Source organism: Columba livia, chromosome 14, assembly GCF_036013475.1.
Source record: "Columba livia isolate bColLiv1 breed racing homer chromosome 14, bColLiv1.pat.W.v2, whole genome shotgun sequence".
NCBI lineage: Eukaryota > Metazoa > Chordata > Aves > Columbiformes > Columbidae > Columba > Columba livia.
Window position 1 is genome coordinate 16290873 of NC_088615.1, and position 21348 is coordinate 16312220.

Consider the following 21348-nt stretch of genomic DNA (forward strand, 5'->3'; position numbering starts at 1 on the left):
CGCTGAGGATGTGATCTGGCTGCTCGCCCACATCACAGGATTTGTGTTTTCACGGGTAGAAAATGACGTGTTGAGCACCTGTCTTTGCCTTTCTGTATGGCTTTACCTGAGGTTGTCTTGAAACTTTAAACACATGGTCCTGGAAGAAAGATGTTGTTTAGACTTTAGACTCTCAAATCTCTAGTCTCTGCTTAGACACTCACCAGGGTGTTCTACAGACGCAAAGAAACAGAATTTCCATCTTTACACACAGAGAAATAAATGGGGAGCTGAAGGGTCTTAAAAACAGTCATGCTTAATTTTAAGGCAGCTAATAGTTCTGTTCCTTTTGAGAAGAAATTCTCATGCTTAGAGTTAAACACAGATGTGAATGTTTTGGCGTGATAGATACCAGGAGTCGTGAGGTCTGTTCCAAAGCAGCATTAAACGTGCGGATGTCTCCAGAGACTGCACAGAACAAGTTTATGGGGCAGGCAGAATCAGGGTCTATCTCTAAGGAATAGTTTCCCTGTTTCCCGCTATCCTGCTAAGTGCGTGTCTTCTGGGCACCTGGAGGTTTCCCTGGCTGTGATTTTGGGGATGAATCACACGGACTAAAGCTGGTTGTTAGCGCTAGCATGGCTGGACCTATAGAAATATGATTAAGATTGTCATTACGCTCTTTCAACAAAAATCAATCTATGAGAGTAGCGGTTTTTAAAAAACCCGATACGCTGCATAGGAAGCCCTTCAATCAGAAGGCTTTGTGACTAGCACACTGGGTTTATTTGCTTATTTTAGTCTATTTGGCAGAAAAATCAATATTATAGTGTAACTCAAATAAAAATAGGCAATATGTAGTACTTTCTGTGCAAGAGAGAGGTGGTTCTGAAGTTGTGCCTTTCTCTTCGTCATGCTAACGTGTGCCAACTTTGTGTTTAATAAAGCCAACTGAAGTGCGAAGTACTTAGTCATGCAACCAGCATTATATTTAACTCATTTTAAGTTTATTCTGCCTGAAATGCACCATTTTTTCTGTTTGAGCAACAAATATTTAACAACCCACACAATTAAACAGGGATCTTGGAAAAAGCCACTCAGCAAGCCCTGGTCCTTCCAGCAGTCAAAAATAGATAGTTTTTAGCATCTTTCCTAGGTGGTGGGAGAAGCAGAAAGAGCATAAATATGGATGTGTATACTTATATGCTTATGTATATATTCTATGCATGAACTCTTATGCTACAGAAAAATCAATTTTAGATTATTGTACATCCGGGTATCTGTCAGTATAGGACACATTGCTGAAGTTTTGTCAAATTCAGCATGTTATTCAAAGTTATGAGACCTATGAGAAACCATAGCTGGGCTTTATGCTTGCTAAGCTTTTTAGTAGACCTTATAGTGTGTATGGTCTTTCATGCACTTTAAATCATAAAAAATGAGACCAGACTACGTTACAAAGGATAAGTTTCCCATATATACATATTCAAGGTGTTCAATATTAGTAGACCAAACTCAATCTTTAAAGGGCTGCATAAAGATTATATTTACCACTGCTTCATTTAAACTTTTGTATTGCCTTCTGCTCTTTACCCCAAAGAGTCTTTGGTTTGGTTTGTGTTTGTTTTGTAATTATACTATAGTGTTCTTTCTATTTACGAGTGTAATGTATTTGCTATCTCTGCATATATATTTATTACTTTGTGATAGTAGCCGGAAGCTGCAATACAATCTTGGGATCTTTGTTCATGATACTTTACACACAGAGGGCAAACACTCCCTGCCTCGCCAGATCTAAAGTACATGCTATGCAGAGGGCAGTATAATATAGAGTCAGGAGCCTGCTTCTGGTTTTTTATGAGATGCAGATATTGCACTTACATGTGGGTAGGTACATAATTTTATTTCTCTAAGTGTGAACTTTAAAGGATCAGATGTCAGAAAACGTAATCACTAAATTTTAAATGTGACTTATAACTTTAATTTTCTAAGCAAACGGGACAGATGTGGCGGCACTGCTGTATCCGCCTATGTTGTAAAACATATTTAAATTGTGTATGCAGGGAGACAAATGAGAGAACTCCGCCATCCAAATATTAAATTACACATTTTGAAGCAAAATAGTGTTTTAAGTGTACATGCGTATAATGCTTTCTGACACTGGATTGCTCTCCCTGATGCAGTTAGACAGAATCTGTGTTTAGTCAGAAATCTTTCAATAGAACGGGCTACCAGATGGGACCAGTAACAATGCAGAGAGGCATCGAACCACCACAGACATTTGGTGCTTAGAATAATAAAAAGACTATAAAATTAGATTAGTCGAGTCTAATTTGGAATTGGTATATTCCCCATGCACTCTCACAGCTCTCGGGCAGATAAAGCCTGGAGATTTAGTACTGTCAGGACAGAGGACTCCAACTTCCACTGAAAGAAGAAAAGGCTTTCTGGGAGGTCACGGAGGGCAGCCCAGTGACCTCCAATGATTTACAGGCCTTTAGCTTAATGAAATTGTTTCAGTGACATGACGGTAAAAGCTCATAATGGATTGGATGCCCTAATGTAATGAAATTACTCCCTTCTGCCTTTAAAAAAAAAAAAAAAAAAGGCGCAATTAATATTTCCTGAGAGCTGCCAGGCTCCAGTGTGCGGTGGCGTGCCGCGCTGGCAGGCGGCAGCCAGCAGAGCAGCGCGGGGAGCGGCGTGGCGGCCGAGCCGGCGCTGCCGGGGGGCGGCAGGGACACCTCGGTGACGGGGGAGCCCCCAGCCTGGCGCTCCGAGGCGGCTCTGCCCGTGCCGGCCCCAGCCTTCATCCTCTCCCCTTCCTTTCTGCAGGCAACTGGACAACAACCAGATCAGCTGCATCGAAGATGGAGCCTTCCGAGCCCTGCGCGACCTGGAGATCCTGTGAGTTGACTTGGTGCCGGGGCGGCGGGGGGGGCTCTGCCCGGGCTGCGGTGACTCTGGGGGCTTGAAATCCTCCCTGCCCACCTCAGACCGGGCGTGTAGGCAGTGAAGTGAAAGCTCACGCTTCCCCCAGGCTGGGGTTACTGCTAATTAAGCCACAATAGACGACTTTTCTCAGGAGTGGGGACGTTGCTGTGCAGGCTGCTGTGTGAACAGATGGGGTTCAGTGGGATTCCAAGTGCGTCCGATGTGTGCTCTGCAGCCGCAAACCCGGCCGGGTCTGCCTGATGTCGGGTAACAGGTTCGTGGGGAACAATATGACGAGATATCTGACAATTGCCCTAGACAAAAAGCTGTTTGAAAGGTGTTTGGTGTGTCAGAGGGAGGAGAGACGGGCGTTTGGCAGGCTTGTTCAGTGCAGTCATTGGTTTTGGGGAGGATCCTGCTCTGAGGGCTGAAATGTTGTAACGCCACGTTGTGCTCTTCATGTAGCACAAACTTTACACATCAGCTGTTAATGCTGCTACACAGGCCAAAATAAAGGATTTGACAGTGAAAGGTGACTCTGACAGAGATAAAGCACATCAGATTTAGAGCACTATCATTGTAATGTAAAATCCAATATCACCCAGGACTCAGAGTCTGAGCAGATAATTTGCTTATTACTAATAGTTACTTGTTCGCTTAGAGACCTTTTCTGGAATAGCTTTTGACTATATGAACTGATAGAAAGCTTTCCTTTTTACCCGAAAGTTAATGCTGCAAAGCTGAAAGTGTTAATCCTTGTGAAAGCACACAGTCCTTAGCCAACATGGAGAGGGAACGGGGCGGGGGGGAACCAAAATTCAAACCCTCAGCTTCCAAACTGGAGTTAACACCGCTCCAGCACAGAATACGTGTAAATACAGCAGAGAAGGCCTGCGCAGACTGCGGAGGAGCTTGCCGTTAAATTACACGGTACGAGACAGTCAATGGTAGATGGTCACGCTCGGCGTCTGCCTCACGCGGTGCTGGGGATCCAGCAGCTGGAGGCATCGCCCGTGCTCTGAGCACGGCGAGACACCGGGGCTACGGCCAGCGCCACGGTGACCGGAACACGCGTGTCATAATGGCCGGAATTCTTCCCCAAGGGCCCTGCCCACCCCGCGGTGATGCTCAGAGGAGTTTGGCCATCGGCTTCTGCAGAAGCAGGTTTGGCGTCCTGAGGGACCTTGGGGGTGGCTCTGCGTGTTTGTCACGGCTGGGACACCTTTGGTCCCTCTCTCTCGCAGGCTGGGTGCTGACAGTGACCAGGGGGTGTGTGTTGCTCACACCGAGCTAGCAGGAGGTATCTGTAGAGTTCCTTATCTGGAAACTCATGTTATCAAGACTATTGTCTGAATTCTATATTAATAGCACTTTTTAGGAAAAGTAATGTGTTACTGCTATAAACTTTTACTTGTCGGTCAGATTGAAAAGTCCACTGTGGGGTGGAAGGAAGGAAGAAAAACAAATCACAAACTCCTATAAAATTGACTTTATTTTTTTGTTTAGTGGACTGGTTTTCCATGTCCGCAGAGAGTGAATCAGTCCTCCCCTGAGAGCAGACTGTGCTATAACTTTCGCTAAAATAGGCTGGACAATAAATGAAGCCTTTTTTGTAATACACCGAGTTCTGCAGGCTCTGAAAAAGTTGCTGGGAATGCAAGAATCCTTCTCCCCAGCATGTACTAAATGTTGAATTAGTTTATTTACCTCCCTGCTTTTAATTGCTTAATTTTATGCTAGTTATTTGTGGGTGGGAGAAGAGGAGGATATATAAAATAAATCATAATCAGTTCTTTAATGTATTTTTAATTTTCAGCACTGACATACTGCTACAGGAAAAATCAATCTTAACTCTAAAAGATGAGAAAATAGATTGATAGTATCTATTTCTAAAGGTGTTTTTCTTGCAGTCACAAAATGTGAGTTTCATGTTTCCAACCTACTTTGAATTTTCTACCAAGTTTTTCTTCAAAGAAAGTTTGAACATTTAAATCTGGCTATCAAAATAAATCTGCTTAGTGTCCTGGATAATATAATATCTTCAGTTGTAAAGCAGTCATAAATGTTAAAAAATTAAAGGGATTTGAACGATCAAAGAATATTAACAAGTGAAAACAAAGTTCATCCTTTCAAAGCCACTATATATTTTATGCAGATAAATTTTAACCTGTGATGCAATCTGTAGAAAATACTTAAAAATTCTGGCAAAAATTAATCTAATTATCCATTTAAACGGTTTGCCAGGATACTAAATAATCTAATTCTTCTTTATCTTACTGAAATCTTGTGACCTTTCTGATAGCAAACATTTACCTTTCTACATCTTTTCTCTGCACACCTACCTGTCTATGGAATTCTGTAGTCTGTAGATAACTTGGAGCAGAGACAAAAGGCTTAGTGTTTCTCAAAAATATATATATATGTATAAAATTAATCATGCTATTTAAAAGCACCATGGTTTCTAGACTGCACTTCTCATTGCCCTTGAATTCCTCAAAAACCTTGAGCTCAAGGAGCTTGATGATCTGATAGACATGGAAAGAGAAGGAAGTCATGCAATGAAGTCACAGTGAAGGGCACTCCGTGGTCCATGTTACTTATTTCTGCTTGCTGAGCAAACTCTTTTCATTTACTAGTTTTGTTTTCTTTTTCCTATGTTATGGATAAGCGAATTTGAGGCTAATTCCAGTACCTGGCACGGTGCCATGGGTTGCTAACTCCAGAGCTCCCAATGCAAACACTGGCTTTTGGTCACCTCTTTGTTTAGGAGCTTCCGTGTCTGAAATGTCCCCAAAGGTGCCCCTGCTCCTGTGCTCTGATCTATGGAGACCTCAATGCAGGTGCTACTGGCGACTCTGAGTTTTGGGTTGAAAAGCTGCAAAAGTGTTTAGTATAAAGTGCTTTGGTGCCTTGTGTTGATTGTCTTTGCCCCTGCAGCAAGGTGAAAATACCGTCTGAGCGATGACACGCAGAACTGACACGTTTAATTAAACATCCTCTCTTGGTAGTTCTGCATTGGGGATGGTTTTGCTCATTTTTGCATCAGGTTTTCTTTATGGCTTCCCGTCAAAGTTTTGGTTTTAATCTGTCGTCAAAATGGGGGGTTTTCTTGTTGACGTGCTTCCTTCTCCCCTTTTTGTAAGCCTATAAAGCATATTGCGGTGGGTTTGTTCTTACGTTCCAAGACACAGCAAGGTGTGTGCGACCACTGAAACAGCAAGAATATGTAAAAGGGACGTGTATTTGTAAAGGAGTGGCAAAAGTTATTAACTAAGTTACGACCTGTTGGAATAGAAATGTGCAGAAAAGTTGAAGAAAATCGGTGTGAAACTTTCCCTGACTAAATTGTCGGTTTTAGCAGGAGAAGGTTTTCTGCTCTGCTTAATTTCTAGTTATGTCCTGTGGCAATATCTGGCAATAACAGTATTATTGAGAAATATGTATTAGCGTAGCTGTAAGCATGTTTAAAGATTATTAAAAAACCCTCACACACACAAAAACCCAACCCAAACGAACAAAAAAACCCACCTACTAGAGAATTCTTCAAATAATTGTCCAGTACTCCTCATGGTGTGTGGCAATACAATGTTCCTGTCCTGCGTAAATTAGAAATCAGTCCACAGCTTTATTGCCAAAATTATGAAGCATATGAGATAAAACTCTCAGAGCTCAGAATTTCACCTCAATCTCAGAATAAAAGGGATTAATTGCAAGTTGGTTCAATGAGCTCAGTCAAGCTATATAATCATATGGAGTGAATGCACATGCTATTGACATTGGACTGGAAGTGCTGAACAATACTTGTGTTTTTAGTATTAGTTTCTCAGTGAGATGCAAAACTCAATTTAGCAGAAACCCCTTTTAATTTATTATTTTGTCTCACTGGGTAGCTTAAAAACGGAGCGGTGACATGGCAGTTGTGCCATGGGGACAGGACAGAAAGAATTACAAGTCTCTGTTGGCAGCTTAGGTGGAGCGCTTTCCTGGTTTTATATTGTAAAAGTTGTTTTCCCTCCTACTTCACAATGATAGCCAGAGGGAGTGGAGCTGCAAGACATTTTATTCATTGCAGATTTTCTGGAAAAAAATATTCCCAAACCCAAAAGATTTTATCATAACAAGAGCTAATCTGAAGAGGACTGTGGATAATGTTGTATAAAGAAGGCAAATGAGTTCTCGCTGTATGGAGCTCATACGGAATGATTTGGGGTTTTCTTTTTTGTTGGTTATGTTAATTGTTGTAGGTCTTTCATGTAATGTCTCTGAGCCTGAAAATCCTCTTTGCCGGCTTTCCCCTGCTTTTTGAAATGAATGAACGCTGACTCCGTCATTGATACTGTAGTGACAGGAGTCTGCATTCAGCCCTGGTGTAAAAGATGGCGATAATTCATTCTCAAGTAATAGTGAAGTGCAAGTACAGTCACCCAAATATCCACAGCAATTATGTCATAACTTCCAAATGAGCCCTAGGTATTTGATATTATTAAAAAATGAAAGTTCTTCAGATTGTAAATAGCAAACATAAATGAAAACACACCACCTTTCTATGCCCAAAATCTTAAAGTGAAAATAATAGATCTCTTAGTAATTAAAATTGTTCCGTCAGTGTTTGAATAGAACCTTTTCTCTCCAAATATTTCTCCCTCCCTTTTCTCCCTACCCTGTGCTGAAAGCCCAGAACCCACAACTACACGTGCCGCGCTCTGGCTTTTTTCAAACTCTTATTCGGCACCGAGTCGTGTTCTCAGGACAGAGCGTGGTCTGTCCGACCAGCCGGTGTCTGCGTCCCCACTTCCAGTCTGTTCCTGTCGCAAGATGTTGTGTTTCATAAAAATATTAATAATCTGTGCAATTTCTGATAGAGATGTCATGGATGAGCGTGCTTATAATGCACGCTGCCTTTTGTCCTGGCAAACTTTTAAGAACTTTTCTGAACGTGAATTGTTATTTTGTGCTATAGCCAGGATTTAATTGTTCCTTTGCTCGTCTTCTGCATGCTGAACACTCAGTTCTATAGTCAGTTTTATTTATTTGCAAAACGCTCTTTTGGGCATGTCCTAACTAGATAGAAGATTTTTTATTTGTTTTCCCAACCTGAAGAGTCAGGGAGCAAAAGTCATGACATAATTCTAAATATATGAGATGTCATTGCTTAATGAAAGCCTGAAAATGCCACACAAATGTGATTTCCTCCTCTGTTTTGCTGGAAATTATGATTGGTTGAGGCAATCAGGATCAAATTTGAACTCTGCAAATTGCGTTCCTATAGCTGATACCAAAGGACCTAAATACAATAATGAGAATGAGATTTCTATTTAAAATGTTGTGTGTAGCTGTTTTACTTACGCATACTTGAGTACAGCATAATTAAAATTATTGGATTTTGGGGTTGGTTTGGTAGGTTGGGGTTGGTTTGTGTGTGTGTTTTCCCCCAAGGGTAGATGTTAGCTCAAATATATGTAAATGAGCAAAAGGAATTCAAAATCTTTAGTTATTTCATCAGTCAGCATGTGCTTAGTACGTGTCGTAAAAACAGAACTGAAGGGAGTAACTGTTGGCCGTAGAAGAGTAATTGAAGTATTTACCAGTTAGGTGAAATACAACGAGTTTGGCTTTTCTAAGAGTATCCCCAGTTTTCCTTGTTGAGCTTGTATCACAGGTAATCAGGTTATGCCAGAGGAAGAACAAAAGTCATTCTGATGCACCCAGAGTATACAAGTGGACAAATGATAATTTCTGTCTCTCTTTACTCCATTACTTACTAGACTGTCCGGTAGTTGATGCCCTTCCCATTCTTCTTGTTTCCTGTATCGCCGTAGGTCTTCAAGGGAAGGAGAAATGCTCCTGACAAACCTGGCTGCTGCTATTACAAGCTTTGTGTTAATTAAATCAGTTGGAAATAAGATTAGCTACAGAAATGCCTTTTTCTAGAGAAGATTTAGAAAGCTACTGCACCCCCAGTGGACCCTAGTGAAATGAGATGCAGAATTAGCTAAAGAACTGATGGAGGAAAGGTGGTGTGCTCAATAAGAAATGTTTTTATTTGTTGACACATGTTGGTGGGAGATCTGGAGTCACTGCTCAAGATATGGAAATGAACTCGGAGATAACCTCTGTTCTGTAACATCTTACAGAATATGAGGTTGGAAGTACGGCAGGGTGAAAGCAACACTGTCCAGATGGCACCGTGGTGACAGGCTTTCTGTCAAAGACCAGCCGAGATAAAATAAGAGTGGGTAAGAGAGGGCCTCTGAAAATCACTGGTGCCTGTTACAGATGTAATGTAACTCTCTCTTTAGGGGGAGAATATATTTGCATAAATTCATTGATCAATGATTTTGCTAATCCTGCAGTATTCCAGGCATGTCCCAGCAAATTGATGAACGTTTCTATCAGTCCTCAGTGCGGATAGCTAATTATATTATGTATTTAGAAAAGATGGATTTTTCCCCTCCTGGAGCATATGTAGTAGTTGAATGCTGCGCTCATTCTCCTTTCCTGCTCCCATTAGGCTGGAGGTTTTTTTTCCCTTTAAGAATAGCCTGGAGCTGTGCAGGCTGCAGAACTTATCAAGATAAGAGCAGTGCCAGGTTCGAATTATTAGTTTCATGAATCACTGACCAATATGCTTTTTGAGGAAGCCTGGGTGTATGGCTTGTGTGGTGTAAGCCCTTTATTGGTGCTGCAGTCACTGCTCCGAGACTCCAAAGTCACAACTCCAGGAGGCAGAGATTTCTGGCAAACCTTCTCTCCCATGATATTAATTGTTTCATTTGCATGCTCTGCTCATCTTGTGACCTGCCCTCCCTCCCCTTTGACTAATATAGTTTCTTCGTCAGTAATATAAAAGATGTAGAACAAGCATTTTGACTGTTGAAAGTCAAATGAATGTGAACGACCTAATCCAGAGGACACTCAACTGTGTGTTTAATGCAGATGTGCAGCATAACACCTCAACCAAAAGCTGAACTGAAGACTATGATGGGAATAAAACTCCTTGCAGATAAAGTTGAGGTGATGACAGAGTTCTTGAGGGAAAGTAAGGTGGATGAGGAGTCATTTTATGCCGTAATTTGGAATTCATTGTTTATATGACTCCCCAAAGCAGCTGGATGACGATGCTGCAGTAGCTGGCTGTAATCCTTTTGGCATTAATAAGGGGATGAAGGCTGCATGTCTGTGCGGCACAGGCTTCTGTGCTACCAATGCCAAATACACCAGCACATCCTCAGCGTCTCAATGATCCTTGTGGGTCCCTTCCAACGCGGGACATTCTAAGATTCTCTTGGACACCGTTTGGGGTCCAGAGCTAGTGGTGAATGCGGGAGCTCCTGCTTGCTCTGGGGTCAGTCACCACAACAGCAAAAAAATGATGATTTTAAAAAAAAATGTTTCAAAGCATGTGGTGCTTACCTTCTTTTCTGTGTGCCAGGAAAGGTATTGTTGGTGACCTGTGAGGATATAAAAGGTGTGTCTTCTTCAGAGGTTGCTTTTGTCCCTCTGCTGTGCCGGTGCAGCAACACAGACAAAGGCTGTGCCGGAGCCAGTCTTTATGCAAGAGAGGGCTCAAAACTCTGATTTATCTGATAAGAGAGAGTATAATTATGATGGGAGCTCTGTATACCGCAATTGTTGGTTTACCACTTCAAGCATTGTGTCAGATATTTAACCTTAAACTGTAGCTTCTGAGATCAGGGTACTATAAACTACTTATTATTAGCGTTATTCGGTACTTTAGCTGGGATGATAATATTGTATCCATAGTAAATTAGAAACCAAAAGAGTAGTATGTAGAGAGTTAGCTTTCAACTGAAGTAGGTAATTACATCTGCACCTGAAAGAAGTGTAGTTAGAAACTGCCTCTGTTCCAAAAATCAAATAGTGTCTTTTTCCTGCTGTTCACAATGTTATGCATTTAACTTAAGTATATATATGTATGTAAGCATATGTAATGAAAAGAGAAGATATTTTATGTTCAAATCAGGAAAAGTATTTTTTTAAACTTTAAAAAGAAAGGGATATAATTAGTGTAAATTAGTCTTTATGTAGTGTATCCAATTCTGTGTTGAAGAAAAAGAAAATATAAGAGCTACATTAAGGATGGAAGTATGTAATATTTTTAAAGTAATTTGAAGCCAAATGATCACAATTTCTATATTAATTTAGTTATCATAAATGAAGCAATTTCATGTTAACTGGTTTGATACTTTTGAAGTAGAATTACATTTCCCGAGTTTCGGTTTTGGGGTGAATAATCCAAATGCATTGATTTAGTATGGACGGGTGATGGCTGGCCATGCTTGGGACACCTGCAGACCCTTAGGAACGAATTTTAAAATGCTTTAAGTTCATCCAGAACCCTTTGTTGTGATATACCATGTTGCTCTTGAGTATTGTAGAGATACCTCAGAAAATAGCTTGGTCAATTGAAAGGGCATCAAATGAGGTGGCTGCATCAAGTCATTGAAGGAAACAACCAACACTAGTGCCAGTTATTTTTTAAGTTGCACATCTTCATGGTGCTGGGTGATGTGAGCTATCTGGGGTTTGCAAGCACCAGACTGGCTGAGATGGGGATTTATCTGAGGGTAGAACACAAGAGAATATCGCGGAAGACAAGTCGATGGCTGCGCTGAGAGGATGTCGGAGCATGTACTGAACTAGGTCTTTGTTCACCAGGTTGAGAAGTTAGATTCGCTTTTGCATCTTTTACCATCTTAGATTGCATCTGTCACCAGAAGAGCTTTTTTGGCGGGGAGAAAGGAGGGTGGCAGAGCAGCTCTTGCTCATGGCTTGCAGCTTTGGACTTGGCTCCCGTGATGGATGTTTGCCGCAATGCAGCATCTCTGCGCCGGGGCTGGGGGGCCGCTGGGAGCCCCGCTGGTGCAGGGGGAGGTTGGTGCTGGGCGGGCTCTGGGGAGGGGTAGCCCCCGCCGCCACCGCCCGCGCTTCCTACTGGCTCCTTGGGCAATTTCAGTGGTGTCTTAAAAGGGTTGGGTCCATTTTATCTGCGAGACACCCCGTCTTCCTGGCCACGGCTAGGGCGTTAGAAATCAGGTGAGGCGCTTCAGCTAATACTTAGGCTGAAACTGTTAGGACAGACCATCCCTAATGGTAGTTGTATTTTCTTTTGTGTGCATGCAGATATTATGGGGAAGCAGCTATGCATGGAGAACAGTTGACTTCTTTTATTTAGCTGCTACTTGTGCTTGTAGAGTATTCCTGAACAGATCATGAGTGCTTCGAATTTTTTTCTGTATATATTTTAATTTCCACATTTTCCCTCCCTGGACTGAACGCAAATGAAACACCGTGAGTATTCGTTATTCAAATTGCTATGGTTTCTCAGCTGTATTGCATACGCATGCATGCATATAAGCAGGTATTGCAGCTTCTCATGGGCTGGTGGTGTTTGGGAGAAGTTTAAAAATTGCAAAGATATATGTTTTTAAACATATTGACCTTTTCCTTGTGTGATGCCTGCAAGCGCTGTCTAATGTATTGTTAGAAGATAAGCTCAACATTTAATTCCTGATGGAAAGCAGATCCCTTTCCAGCTTCACCAAGAAACATGTAATTGCCCTTGTCTAGGAACTACGTGTTGTCTTTGTTCTTTCAAAACATTTCTTTCCTCTATAAGTGTAACTTTTCCTTAAGAACTGTTCATACGTGCAAGTCTGAATTCACAGAATGTGTATGTCACACATTCCCTGTTTCATTCATGTGGATTTAAATGAGCCTATGTAATAGCCTTAATTTCCAGCATGTGCGGATTGCAGGTAGGGCCATCACAGACTGTTAAAACATAAAATTATTCCTGAAATACAGTCTGTGTCTCTTGCATTTTGAGGATGCAATTTTGGCAGCAGAGGTGAAGTTCACTCTTTAAAAGATTTGCTTCTTTTCCTTCCTCCGCTCTCAAGAACAGAGCATTGCCCCTGTGGCTCCGTGCCGCACCGGGTCCGCTGGCGCGTTGCTGGAGCCATGGACGGTCTCTTCCCGCTGGGAATGCCCGGGGAGCCAAGGGGCTCCTGGGACCAGGGGGCTGCCCCGAACAGAGCGACCATGGCTGGTATTTTACCTATAGGAGCGGGTGGATCTGCTGTTGGAGGGACATGGAAACCCAGGGCTCTGGCGTGGAGCTGCCTAAAAGGCTTTTGTCAAACCTTTCACACTGACGCCCAGAGACTCCAACTGAACTGCTGCAGGTGCTGATTGTGTTTGTTGTGGGGCAGGTCTGGGTTGGCCAGCTCGCCCCTCCCCGCCCCGCGCGGTCCCGCAGGCTGTGCCGCATTGCGGCACTTGGGAGGTGGCAGCAGCCCGGCGCGGCGGCGGTCCCAAAGAGGTTGGGTATCGTCACGCAGCCTTTACAATGCATGGACAAGTCCACTTTTTGCCACTTTCTCAAGTTCTGAAAAGACAACTAATTTCTATCTGCTGCTTGGAATGGCTTTTCTGTTCCTGGGTGTGTTACGCCAACAAGTATGAATAGGATATGTTCATTATCAAAATAGAGGCTTTTACCATAAGGTTATAGCATTAAGGTTGCAGTGTACTAGGGATGAGACAAATTAAAACATGGTTTTGAAGAATGATGCTGTTCCCTTTGATCCAAATTGAATCAGTTTCTTTAGAATTTCTTTTGGTGGAGTCCTGTAAGAAAACTGCAGCACTCAGCTGCCAGCATGCTGAAATCTTCTACCTTGGAAATGTCCATCATGAAATGCCTTCAGACTCAACAAATAGCCAAGGTTGTTTGCTCCTTTCAAATTATAGAGTTGGACTGTGTTAGTTTGAATGGGAAGATGTTTATAAGATTGCTTTAGCTTCAGAAAGGACTAAACAGAAACAACCGTTCAGGCAGGAGTCTGAGAAATTATTTATCTTGCTGAAGTACTGATGCGTCAAACTGAAGGTTTGTATGATCTGACTCTGTCTTGTTGATTCTTTTTCATCCTTTCCATAAATACACTCTGGTAGGCTTTCAGACCGCCGTATGCTTTGAGAACCCAATCTACTTTCCATTGATTTTGGCAGGAGTAGCACAGAATTCATAAACTACAGTACCTGACATGCATGCACTTGGGTAACATTGAGATATGTATTTGTGAAGAAAAATATTTATACAGCCTAAAAAAAAGGCTTATCTATTTAACAATTAAATTATATTAAAATAACTCTTGTTAATTTAATTATATTAATTCATTAAACAAGAGATTTTTCAATGTGAGTGAGTTGAAATACGATAGAATTAGATTTTTGATCGCTGTAGCTCCTGTGGAAATCTGGACATAAATAAACAGATCACAGGGACTAGATTGACTCCCTGCTGCAATCAGCAGCAGGATTGCAATGACTTCAGTGGACACTGGTCTGGGTATTACGATAACTCGACTTGTTCCCAGTGGCTCTAGCCAATAATACCAGCCCTGGAAATTGGGTACCATAGAGAAACATCAAAACCACCCTGATGTAAAACATTTATTCAGTGTTTGCACAAATACTTTTATTTCTCGGAGTCCAAATACTTGCAGGAAAGTATGGATATGAATGGGAGTTAGAGCCACAGCAGTCATTTGCGATACAGTGTGCTGAAGAATGTGTAGCCTGTGGGCAAAGACTTGAGAAAATGTCTTTATTCAAAAAAGCAGTGTTTCTTGTGCCATTTTTGAGTTTAGAAAAATAACTCATTGGAGAATCCTTAATTTAAAACTGAAGGAGTGTCTGAATAGTTTCAGCCTGCATTCTTTTGTCTTTGCACAAATGCTTTTAGAACTAAAATTTCCATTCAGACTGAATTGAATTTGTATTTTTTTTTGCCAGAATTAGGATGTCATGTAAAAGACTGAAAAGCTGATGGATATTTCTCTAAAAAGCTTTTCCAGCTCTCAGTGGGCGTAGGCGTTAGAAAGAATTGGGAGATACAACTGGTACCTGTATTTTTTACAGCTAATAGAGGTGATTTCATAGTGTGGGAAAGTGATATGTCTTTTTGTATATAGAAAGAGGAGACTTCTTTGAGAGGAAACGATAAGCCATTTCATGCAGGACCATGTGAATGATATTCTTGACTTAACATCTAACACAGTCCACAACCTAAACGAACTGTGTACTCTCATTCTCTGTATAACCTTTATTATATTTTATTTCAGCTTGACTTGGCTTGGCCTATTCTATTCCATTCCCAATTTATCTTGTTTTAGCTTATTTTATTTATATGTGCATAGGTATAACTAAGTAAATTCAGCCATAATTATGCCTATATGCACTTACAATATAAATGCGGGGCTAAAGATAGCACTAGAAAGGTTTCAGCATCAGTCACCAGACACAAACCTCCAGAATCCTTAATTTTGGTCCTGCTTGTATACAGACCATACCATCTTTGATTGTACAAACTTGTAGGATTTTTTTCTGGCCTCTTTTACCCATTTGCACTGATTCCTAGTTCCAATATCTCAACCCACATAGCTTGCCCGACCTTTTTCTTGCTGCGGGTCCTGTCTTGCCCTCTGCTCTGCTCTCAGCCTCAGCTCCTGACCTCACCATCCCCGAGACTCCAGCCAAGACACAACCAGACTCTAGGGAAAGTTAACGCAGCAATTACAGGACTTAAGTTAATATGCCCTAAAGTTATGGCTACAGGCAAATGTGAGCACCCTGGTTATTGCTGGGTGACAAAACAGGCATTAAAAAGATAACCAACCAAACAACAACAAACAAAATATTGTTATTGCAATAACCTGGTTTCCCCAGAGATTGAAGTTTTTTAAACTAATCTCACTCCTTTGACAGGAAAAATAAAAAATCTGCCATAAACATCTGGCCTTTATAATAAGCTTAAATAGTTAAAATCTGACAGTTATACGCAAATTAAAATCAGCCACGGGATGGGAAGAATCAGGCAATTGTAGCAGTAAACACTGCTGGCACTTTTGTGCATAATTCCTTGCTAAGCTTATTTATTTTATTTTTTTATACGTTTCTAAAAAGAACATTTTCTTTCCTCTGTAACCTTGAGACCAGTCATATTTCTTATGTCAGCTTCCCAAGTAAACAATTCTAGAGCCTCTCATGTTGCTGTGATGAGAACATTTGTGAACCCATCAGCAAAAGAATAATACTAGTACAGAAACCACAAATTGGCAACTAGTTATTTATTTCTGTGGATTTTACGTGTCACCTGGAGACTATTTAGAAGATGATTTGCCTGGGCTAACATTGTGTTTAAAAATAGCACTTGTATAGTGCCAACTCATTTTGGAGTTGGGTACAAACATTGAGACAAAAACCCAGCTGTTCTTGCTTTTGCTGCTAATTTGCGGTGTCAGATTGGAGCTCTGCTGCCGTACGTCACTGAATAAGGCCCCTTGTGAGATCATTTTGTTGTCTAATGGTTGAGAGTAATGGTTCAATCAGTGCAGCATCAGTTGCTTTCGTGATGTGCCCACACCATAGTTTTGGGCTTTAACCTTAAACAGTCCGTGAGGAGACCAAAGGCTTGAGTACAAGAGGCACCCAGGACTCACCAAAACTCCCGAGAGACTCAGCTGAGGTTTGGAACTTCCCCAGTGAGCAAATCTGGGGTTTCCTGAAAGTCAAGGGTGAGGGCTGCGCTCAGTGTTGACGGACAGAGTGCCAAAGCCTCTTTGCTTTTTTGTTAGAGGCCATGAGAAGCAGTAAATATTTAATTTAATGCAAATGCCTTCTGACCTCTGTGAAAAATAGCTCTTTACAGCTATTGAAAATATAGCTTCTTTTGCCCTGCAATCTCAGAGTTAATTACAAACATTAATTATGGCGGTCTATAAAATTCAAGTCTTGGTTTTATTGCTGAAAATGGAGTTAGGTTCACTTTTTTGAATTGGTGAAATGCACCTGCTTTTGGTTTAATTGGGTAGTAGGGAAGGGCTGGAAGGGGTCTGAAGTTGTCCTGTGTTGTCCCAGACCATTGAGCCCCATGCCGTTCCCACCGGGGACTCGGTCAGGCTTTCATCGCAGCCGATGGCTGCGCACTCTGGAACAGCTCTCGTCTGCATTTTCCTTTTCTCATTGTAAGAAACATTCCCCTCATATCTAATAAAAATTCCCCTTTCTGAAATCTAAACCTGTTACTACTTTGCTTAACCCTTTTGGAATATCGGGAACAGAGAACTTCTTTTCCATTTGCAATGGCTTTTTTTGTAGTTGGAGAGAGGTGATGTGAGGAGTAAAAGCGACATGAATCTGTTAGCATAGCGCTCTGTGCTCCTGTCACTGTCAGGTTTAAATTTCACTGCTGTTGCAGTCACCCGTATTCATCTTTCATCTCTATTATTTCAGACAGACCCCAAGATGCACTTCTTTAGGTGCATAAATACTGATGGAGATGTCTAATCTTGCATGGATTCAACAGTTTCAGTCCACATCTACACTGTCAAAAGGTTTCTTCACATATTTTTATTTGCCAATGCCCCACTTCACCCAGTGCTTTGGGGTCTTGGAAAAGTGTTTCTGTCACTGCCAGGGCCAGACTGTTGTGTTCCCTTCTGAGCTCCACTGGCATCCTGGGCTGAGCTGCTCAGTCCTTCTTAGCATCAGTTCACCCACTTCTGAACGGAAATAACATTATCAAGAAAACTATTTACATGAGAGGCTTAATTATGCTCGGAGATGCCTCAGTTAAGTCTTAATAAATTTGCTAGTCTCATTTACTGGATGTATAGTTGCACTGGGGATAGGAAGCCTGGAAACCACGGCGGTTGTGGGAGAAGCAGTAATCGGGGAGCATGACGGTAATTCGCTCTTGGGAATGGTACAAGCCTGCAGATGCACCATTTGTAGCTATCCGTTGCATGCACAGAGATAATAATCTTGCATTAGGCCCAATTACATGGTGTTATGGCCACACAACACACGGATTACACACAGAGCCGAGGCGCAGTCTGTGATAAAGCCGCGGTGTAATTGGAGGAGACAGAAGGAAATGTCAGACGTGGCAGCGCTACCAGCGCCGCGGGGCCTGGGCCGGCTCTGCCCCACCAGCCCCCTTGGCTTTTCTGCTCCAGTTCAGAGTCTCCCTTTCAAAATATAGATTTATCACAGAGGGAGGTAACGCAGCACCTTGTTCTTTCCACAGCGTGTTGGGAGAGACTCGAGCAGGACAAGGCAATGGACATCATTGTTTAACATATAGTGAAGCCCAGAGATGCACAGAAGTGAGAGCTGCCAAATGAGGGCTGTTGTTTGCAGGGTTCCTGCTATCAAATCGTGTGTGCTAAGAGTCTGTAAAGAATCTCTAGTGCCCAAACGTAAAAGGCATTCAAAACCAGAAATATAATAAATGAGCAGGTGCCTTTTCAGATCTCTGTCTCCATTTACCTGTCAATACATGTGTCTGATTGTTTCTTTCTGAGAATTTTGCAAATGCTGCAGTGTCCTGTGATCAGCCAAATGTGACACAAAAGCAGCCTGGCACGTATCAAAACCCTGAATGGCCAGCACCGCAGACCTCTAGTAACTATGGTAGGTGCTTATTAAAGCTTGGGGAAACGTGTTAATCAAAAATATAATCTACCATATCATTTCTCAATTTGATTAGCTGCAGAAACGGAGTGTGAAAGTAAATCAGTCTCTGTTACCATCGAAAAAACAAAGGATGTCTCCAGCATGCTGCTTGTTCTCCCCTTCCCCTTTCAGCCCACTCAGATGGTAAACAAGAAGCATCACTGTGGGTATTGCACTGATGCACAGCTAGTAATTTATATGTACGTTATGAAAATGCCTTGTACTTAGAAAAACAGCCATTTGCATCCTGGTTTTTTCTTTTGCCGATGATAACATAGGGTACCTTAACCTTTTTTTAAGCTGGGAGGTAGCAGGTGGTATTGTCATCAAACACTGTTATGTGTTTAACAAAAATCCCAACCCTCCTACCTCTTGTACAACTTGAAATGTGACTGGAAAACATTAAGACAGTTTCTATTTTACAGTGTACTTATTGAAGTACTAATTGAAGAAATTAAATGGTTAATATTTCAGATAGTTCTGTTATGTTGTGTAACTTTTTCTGACATCATTGCCATAAGATCCTTGTGGTTCATGTCTAGTACTTAACTGGAACAGAGCAGGTAGATATATTCTAAGGAGTATTACTTCAGATTAATAAGTCACCAGGCATTCTGACATTCATTATATACTCTAAATTATATCATTAGTTGAATTCCAAGTAAGAGAAGCAAAACCTCTGTGTAGTCTGTAATTTACAGGATTGAGAGTGTTTGTGTTGGGATTTCTGCTCTCTGGATTAGTCCACAGAACATGGAAGTTCCTGAGTTTTTAAAATAATATACTTGTGTTATTAATAGGGTTCAAAATTTAAATCCTGTCCTTTTTGTATTTTCCAAAGTATCTTCCATAGAAGTTGTGTGATTTCATTCTAGCATTATGACTATAATTATTTCTGACTCTCATCTAGTCCTGAACACCTGTGTTCCTATTCAGGAGGATGAAGAAATGAGTAAAGAATAAGACACAAATACTATTTTTAAAAATACACACATGACAGTACTTTCTGTAGGTTAATGACTTTAATGTAATTACATTGAGTCTGGAATAAACTACTCTTTTTCAGGGAACTACAGTGGTGTACATGAATTTAGAGCAAGTGAGAAGAGAACAGAAATGCAACCACATGTAGTTAAATTTGCACAAGAACTTTGAGGAAGGAGATAAGTAATTGTTTTCAAATCATGACAGGATTGCAGAGTGAGCATTCTCTCCTTTAAAAAATCTGATTAGTAGGGGCTATAAATCATTTTTATTCTTCAGAAGGAAGAAAGCAGCTCCACGTGTGCCTCTCCCCACTTTGGGCAGGGGAGTGAGTTAGCAGAGCAGTTTCTCTGGGGTTGTAAATTGAAGTCGGTGGGAGCGTGACAGCTGATAGTGGTGGAGGATGTACCACCTCGAAGATTGCTGATCCCACGCTCTGTGTCTTCGGAGCAGTCCTTGGAGGATCCTCAGGACTGCTGCAGTCCGCTTCTGCTTAGCTTGCAAGATCTGCCAAGGATCACGGCCCAAGGTGGGAAGTTTGCTGGCATAAATAATATTGTCTATAACCTCCGTGTCCTGATTCAGCATTTTGGATGTGAATGGTTTACAGGGAGAGTTCTCCTAACTGCGAGGACAGTGCTTTTCACGGGACAAGGGTATATTGAGTTCTGGAAGAGGTGGGAGGTGTAAGGCTGGGGAGAACCCAGCAGAATACAGGTTTCCCCATATGATGTTGGAGAAGTCAGAAGATCCTGAAGTTTCGTGTTTCCCACAGCTTCCTGGTGTTTTGTGCCTCTGTTTCTATGGATTTGAGTCTTAGTTGGATCAAAATGAGACTGGGGCCTTGGAGCAGCTAGCGGATGACTAGAGCAGAATTCAGTTTTCCCCTTCACGTGTTAGAAGTGCTGCTGTATTGTGTGTCAGGACACGTACTCTCAAAAATCCTTGCTGGAAAGGCTCCCTGTGCACGCCGGGAAGGTTTGCAGGATGCTTCTAGAGCACCCCCCTGCCTGAAAATGTCCCTGCTCAAAAGCCAAAGAGGTTAAATTCCCCCAGCTACAGCCAGGCTGGAATGCAGACAGTTCACTGTCAATTAGTGCCCTTTGCAGTGTTTGGCCTTCTTTGTTCTGAAATAATTGCTGTTATCATAGATGTTTTATTGCCTTCATTATGGTTAACATTTAAATATCAATGAAATAGTATGCTACTAAGTCATCTGCGCAATAGCTATCTGCTAGAGTTATCCCTGAAATTTGTGTTGAAGGAGAATATTAATTCAGCACCAGCTTGGGATTCTTAGGAGGAGGGTTGTATATTTGTTGATGAATTATGGGAAACCTTGCTTATAAGGGGCAAAACGTGAGCCACTCTGATATTTCGTGAGTAGATATACTGCGTGATTGGAATAACGCTTTGTCTGTTAAACAAATATTTTAAGAAATTATACAATATTTTTGAACCGTGGAATCGGACAGCAAAGGCTGACCTTTCTGCATCCAGATGAAGAATTGCGCTGGGAGACAGGGATGTGCTCTCTGCCCTCAGCACAGCAGGAGGGTGGCTGTCATGTCCTGTTCCGCCTGAATCCAATCCACGGCCTTTTGAAATCAATAGACAGTCTCCCTAGAATTCCTGCGGCTTCCACGGGCTCCTGTAGTGCCGTGTGTGACCTATTCAGACATCGGCTGTGCATGTGATTTAATTTTTGTGGGCTGACTTTACATGTGGCTTTTATTTATCAGTGTACACCTAAAGTCTTCCAACCAAGTGCATAGCTTGTTTTTATGTAACAGGCAACTGAGGCAGACAGTGAATTGTAGTTTTATGTTTGCAGGAAAAAAATGGTGGTCCAATTAGAAATTCCATGTGTGAGCCCTGTTTGAACTTCCCAACATGCACGTTCAA

At 41.7% G+C, this 21348-nt stretch overlaps 1 protein-coding gene across 4 annotated transcripts in view; it reads left to right on the top strand.

The window, feature by feature from the left end:
- SLIT3 (slit guidance ligand 3) overlaps window positions 1-21348 on the top strand; it is a 535141-nt gene that overhangs the window by 315991 nt on the left and 197802 nt on the right. For all 4 annotated transcript variants that reach the window (XM_065030140.1, XM_065030141.1, XM_065030138.1 and 1 more), the window contains exon 7: window positions 2815-2886. In XM_065030140.1, coding sequence (XP_064886212.1) covers window positions 2815-2886 — 72 coding nt within the window. The remainder of the gene's footprint in view (window positions 1-2814; window positions 2887-21348) is intronic.